Below are 6361 nucleotides of genomic sequence, written 5' to 3' on the forward strand. Positions count from 1 at the left end.
GATTGAATATCTCCCTCGCACATTTGCTACCAACCCAACAACAAAACCCGACTGATCACCAATATCCTGTCATACTAAAATCATTCATGAGAAGTGCTACTTTGTTCTCATCCATGGCGACTATTCCCTTACCTATGGTTAGCGATGACTTTAAATATTAGCAAGTTGCTGGAAAAGAAGTCAACAAGATTATTGCTTTGTCATCATCTTTAGTCTTTGACCCATCGCTGCTAACTTAGTCACTATCCTGTTAAAGTTACTTAGATACTCCAATTGTGGTACATTCTTTCATCAGTTGTCCATGTAGCTGTTGCTTCTAATACAAGTTGGTGGATGCATATTTGGTCATGTACAGCTTCTCAAGTTTCTTCCATATACTAAGTGTAGTCTTCTCCTTGATTATGTGGTACCCACTTTATACGAGAGAGAACAAGTAGAATCATACTCTATGCCTTCTGATCCATCCTATTCCACTTGTCACTTGTCATATTCTTTAGCTTCTTAGGTACCCCTTGCAAAGCTTGACCTATGTCATGTTGGATCAAGACGTCCTTTCCCCCCAAAGCCCAAAATCCCTCTTATCGATGAACTTTTCAATCTTGATCTTCATCACTAAAAAACATTCAGATTTCATGCTATAAAGATTGAACTTTTCTTCAAAGATAAATCTGATCTAATCAAAATTTAGCTTTTATACTAATTATTGGTATCACCCGACGCTCTAATATCAATTATTAAGCATGCCACCCGCAACTCGACACCATTGTTGCACACCAATCAAAGATCTATGTAGAAGAATAGCGTATGGAAGTGCCACCGAACAACTTGATTAGATCACCTTCTTCTTTGTAGATTAATCAATCACCGAGCAGTGTGAAAATACTAAGAAAGTCTATTTGAACTAAAGATGATATCAATTTGATTTTGATGATGATGGTGATTTTACTCAATTGATCTGGGATATGATCAACCTAAACTAACAAGCAAAATAATTACCTCGATCAAACCAAATTCTATATAGGTCCTTTTTATTTGATTTTGATAGATCATCAGCTCCTCACTCACAGGACCACTACACAAGACAACAAATGATGAACAACTACATGAAAATTTAGCTAGAAATGATGTTTGCTAGGTGATCCACAAGGCAAAATGCATTTCAATTTCAATCAAATTTGCACATAATTAACATTTTCTCTCTCCCAAACTCTAATGAACCAAACCCACTTGACAATTGGTTGTCCAGGGAAGATGAATCATCAAATCGCCACGCAAAGGTATGAGAATCAATGCACAAATCTAAGAATTCTTTTCTCTTAGCTCACTAGTTGTCCAGCGGAGTTGATTCACTAAATAGTTTTTTCTCCCCTCGTCACAGCTGGAGCTTCAAGCGTGACTCACGCAAGATACATGTGCAGCAATACTTACATGTACTCGGCAAAACAAATATATAGAAATTTGATATTCACCATATCACCATTTATACCATGTTACCACTATTAATAGATAAATGTTTATGTATCAAATCTGATTAAATTTTTTTTACTCTCTTTTTTTTTCTTCTTAAAAGAATGCCAACAAGTACAAGAAAAGTAAGGGAGCAAAAAGGGCATATCTTCACAAGGGAAGCATTAATCTTCACAATAAAGAGATGCAAGACTAACAACACAAACCACACCTACGCTTGAATTAAAGCATTTGGAAAGAAAAAGACAGCACCGTAGGTTATAGAGTTGGGTTGTCATGTGTTCTGGTGGATAAATAAACAACCAAATTGAGATCACATGCCATTAAAACGATAATTTAATTAAGGGTTAAGTGCACATAGACCCCTAGCAATATCGCTGTTTTGCAGTTACTAACGCTGTAGTTTCATTGTTGTAGATTGAACCCCAAGTTAATTTTTTGATTCTTTTATGCTTTGTGAAATTTTGGCAATCCAGAACGAAATTAGTGAGTTGCAAAAAAAAATTTAAAATAAAAATAAAAAATAAAACCAGACCCAGGGTGTCGATGTGCAAAAATGAAACTATAGGGTAGTAAATCCAAAACGGCTAAACTATAGGAGGTCTATGTGCAACTAACCTTTTTAATTAAACTGCCATAAACCACTGGCCTGCTTTCTAATGATGATGATGATTTCACAACCCAATCATTTCCATCCTAACTTAAAAAGAAAATGCCCACCAAGGTCAGTTCAGCTATTGGCTTGCTTGCAAAGGCACTTGGTTGGCTTTGCCTTTACATCTTGCTCTCTTGTTCAACTACACTAACTCAATACTCACTCAGCAATTAGTATTTTTAAACCTGCTCACTAATTAAGAACCTCAGACTGAAATAGAATACTGCAGGCCAGCTGCAAATTGGCAGTAAGATTCAATCAGGAGCAGAGATTTTTTGTGAGAAAGAAGTGCACATATTATAATGCAACATGCAAACAATTTTACCAAAATTTAGAGAGATAAATCTATAGCACGTAACTTATCACAGAAGTTATTAGTCTGTTGAGAGGATGGAAAATTGAAGGTAAAAAAATAGCAAAATCAAATTTAATCACATGCCTTGGTCTTTCCAATTTGCATAAAATCATCACCCAAACCATCAAGAAGGATTTGTGATACTGCTAATATACTAAGAAAAGCTCAAATATACTACCGAGCAATGAAGCTCAAGCATGCTACTAACAGTCCTTTGAGTCTCACTGTGAACTTATTCTAAACCCCCAACTGAAACAAACGAACAGTACTAAAAAAAAAAGAGGCTGAATTAGTACTCGTGAAGATCACCTGCAACTCAAATTTAAGAGCAACGCAGCAATATTATACCATCATCTCACCTTCAAGCTCCCAAAAGAATGAATTCAATCATAGAAGAAGAATCTGTACATCTTCAATTCTCAATCACAGCTGCCATTGCCGCATGCTGAAGATTGCTTCCGGTTCCAGCCCACCAAGGTCTATAATCCGCATCAGCAACAGAAACACTCCCTTTGCTCGAATCCTCATCGATCATCAACGAAACATTGAGATCAATCAAGTCCGAATCGGTCACCGCCGTCTCCTCTTGATGAATCACCCTACTAGGAGATGCAGTGATCAAATGAGACCTCTTATGCCCCCCCAAAGCTTGGCCAGAACTGAACACTTTGCCGCAAATTAAGCATTGGTGAGCTCCCACTACTTGATCAGTTGAACCATTCTCAAAGCAATCCCTCATCCTCTTGTGGCTTGCTCGATGTCCTCCGAGTGCTTGGTAAGTGTTGAAGCTCTTGTTGCAAGCAGTGCACTCATACTTAGCCAACTTCTTGCTCCTCAAAAAACCCAATTCATCAGAGCCCAAATCTTGATGACCCTCAGAAACTGCAGAACTCTTGTCAGAGAACTCAACTGACCCACTTCCCCAGTGCCCAACATCTTTGGATAACATCACGAGAGCAATCGCTGCATCTTTTTGCTCCTTGGAGTACTCGAAGCTCGGGCTCGGGCGCCTCGGTCTCGATCTCCTCTTCTTCTTGGGGACCTTCACCGATCCTTCGATGTGGGACCCACCATCACCCCACGATCCTTCACCATCATCTTCCTCCTCCTCCTCCTCTGCTCTCCCAATTTTATCAGAATGAGACCTCATGTGACCAAACAGAGCTTTCCAAGATTGGAATTCTCTGCCGCACTCTCGGCACTGCTTCTCTCCGAGATCACAGAAGCTCATTGCCGACTGGTCCTCGACCCTCCATGATTTCTTCGGATTCTCTCTTAGCCCATACGCATCAGCTCCGAGACCCTGAAGCCCCCTGCTTGAAGGCGGCACGTGACATCTCATGTGACCGCCGAGGGAGCGGCCGCAGGGGAAGTTCTTGTTGCAGAGCTTGCAGCTATGCTTTTTCTCTTGATCCATGGAGTTGAAAAAGAGAAGGGAGGAAAAGAGCAAGATACGGAGGAGAAGAGCTCAAATGGGTGAGCTTGAATCGGTCAGATCTTGGTGGTCATTGGGTTCTGAGGGGAATTGAGGAGAGCCCATTTGGGGATTTCAATTGGGCTTTTATTTGGAAACAAATGCGAAAAGATCTGGTTCTCCCTCTATCACCAGCTCAGCACTCTGCTTCCATATCTACTCTCTGCTTTGCTCTCTGTATCAATCTTGAGGTTTTTTTTTAAAAAAATCTATCTTTTTTTATAGAGAGAGAGAGAGAGAGAGAGGTTTTAGAGAGAGAAAGAGAGCAGACGGGTTCTTGTTTCATTCGGAAGCTCTTTCTCTCTCTAGAGGAGAAATCCATGCATGAAGCAAAGTTAAAAGAGGAGAGGAGAGAGAGAGAGGGAGAGAGCGCAAGAGAGGATCTCATGGCGAATATTTAAACGGACAGATTTGGGCCACGTAGGATCACGAGAGGATCTCTATGCGGGTGGGTTTGGCGACTGGGTGTATACCCAAAACTAACAATTCCTTGCTTCGTCCTTGTGCTTGGGGCCCACCGGAATAGGAGTAGGATGAGGACATCGGGGGTGACGTGGCAGAATTTGGTTTGGTGAGAATAGTGTTTTGTGTTCTGGGATAGGCCTACGATTTCGAACCCGAGTGAGGATTTCGTTGGAAGAATCCCTCACCGTTATTCCTTCGGCTTCGTCGCCAAACGCCAAGGTCCCCCCCCTCAAATGTTTTTAGATTGTGAAAAGGTAAGTTGCGGGTCCTTTTTTTGGGCAATGTAACTTGGAATGTTGATCTTTATAAGGTTTATTTCAGTTGAATCGTTGGGAGATTCTAGCTAATAAAGCTATCATGCTAATTAATATATGTCCATTGAGTTATCAAAATATAATTTATTCTCAATAGCACCTATTTTAAACGTAAAATCGATTAAAAGATTTGGACTTTGGCATAAAAGATTTGATGCTGTGAAAGTGTGAAAGTGAATTTTATTCACTTCAATGTTAATTCTATTTGAGTGCATCAAAATTAATATACAAAAAAAAAGTCCTTTTCTGATTTTATGGGTTTACTCCATAAAATTTCTAAAGTCATCTCGAAAAAAAAAAACAAACTATTTGATAAATACAAGTTAGAATGTTACAATCTTTACTAATATATTCACATATTATCTATAGTTTGGCTATTAAGTTGACTCCGCTAAGATGACTTGGGGGGTGTTTGGCAATCTAAAAGTGAATTTAAAATATGTAAGTTACTTTTTTTTGCAAATGACTTTTACATCCATGTCAGCACGCAAGTGAAATACATTGTTTGTTTGAAAAATTAAATTATTATCAAAAGTGCAATGTGAAGATGATGTGGCAAAATAAGATTAATTAGAAAATATAATTAAAATTATTTAATAAAATTAGTTACATTTTTATCACTTTCATGTGACTTCATCACTTTTTTAGGGTAAGTCAAAATTGTATTAAATCTTATGTGGCAACTTTCTTACATCTTACTTTCATAACCACATACATGAAAACAAACACCTTAATTATTAAACAACTTTCTTACATCTTACTTTCATAACCACATACATGAAAACAAACACCTTAATTATTAAATGAAAGTAACTTTCTCACTTTCAACCACATACATGAAAACAAACACCTTAATTATTAAATGAAAGTAACTTTCTCACTTTCATCTTTTACTCGCATGCAAACAAACACCCCCTTGAGGTTATAATGGTGAATAATTAGATTTTGGTTTGTATATTGTTAGATTTGGCGTCATCAGTGGCATCATGTCATAACTATTTGATACGATTGTTGTTGATATGAGATTTAGGATAAGATACAAGAGATAGTGAGGTTATATCTTTTATGGTTGATTATTCTTATCCCTATTTCTATGTATTTAGTGTCTAAAAGTAAGGGCATGTTCGGTTAATTGCAACAAAAAAAAAAAAAAAAAAATGTTTGAAGCAAATGTTGAAGCAACAAATGTTACATGCAACATTTGTCGTAGGAAATTAACGTTAAATTCATCTTTTGGATGTTTGCAATTATATTCTAGGAAATGTACTTCCAATGCAAATTGAATATTTGGTTGAAAATAATTAGTACAAACGCTACATAAGTTTGCCATATAAGAAAACTTCGAGGGAGGAAGTTTTCTATTTGGATTTAAAAAGATTTTTTATGAGGTGGAATTTATATTTACTTTTTAGTTACCTCTTTTGAGTCTTGCAGTTTTTTCCTCCCACCAAACTGGCTATAACATTTGTTGCAAATTTTTCCTATAAAATGCAAGCCTATTTATCTAATCTAATTATAGAATTATAAATTAAACAATGTATTTACAAATCATGTTGCTCTATTTACACTCGCAACTCTATTTCTATCCAGCCAAGCAGCCCCTAAATGATCATATGTCCCTTAGATGAAGT

The 6361-nt window shown here is 37.4% G+C and overlaps 1 protein-coding gene across 1 annotated transcript; it reads right to left on the minus strand.

Moving 5' to 3' along the window:
• LOC109850978 (zinc finger protein ZAT4-like) lies at nucleotides 2528-4297 on the minus strand. Its single transcript, XM_020421070.1, has one exon. The coding sequence runs from the start codon at nucleotides 3892-3894 to the stop codon at nucleotides 2890-2892; it is 1005 nt and encodes a 334-aa protein (XP_020276659.1). The 5' UTR covers nucleotides 3895-4297; the 3' UTR covers nucleotides 2528-2889.

Source organism: Asparagus officinalis, chromosome 7 (genome assembly GCF_001876935.1).
Source record: "Asparagus officinalis chromosome 7, Aspof.V1, whole genome shotgun sequence".
Classification (NCBI taxonomy): Eukaryota; Viridiplantae; Streptophyta; class Magnoliopsida; order Asparagales; family Asparagaceae; genus Asparagus; species Asparagus officinalis.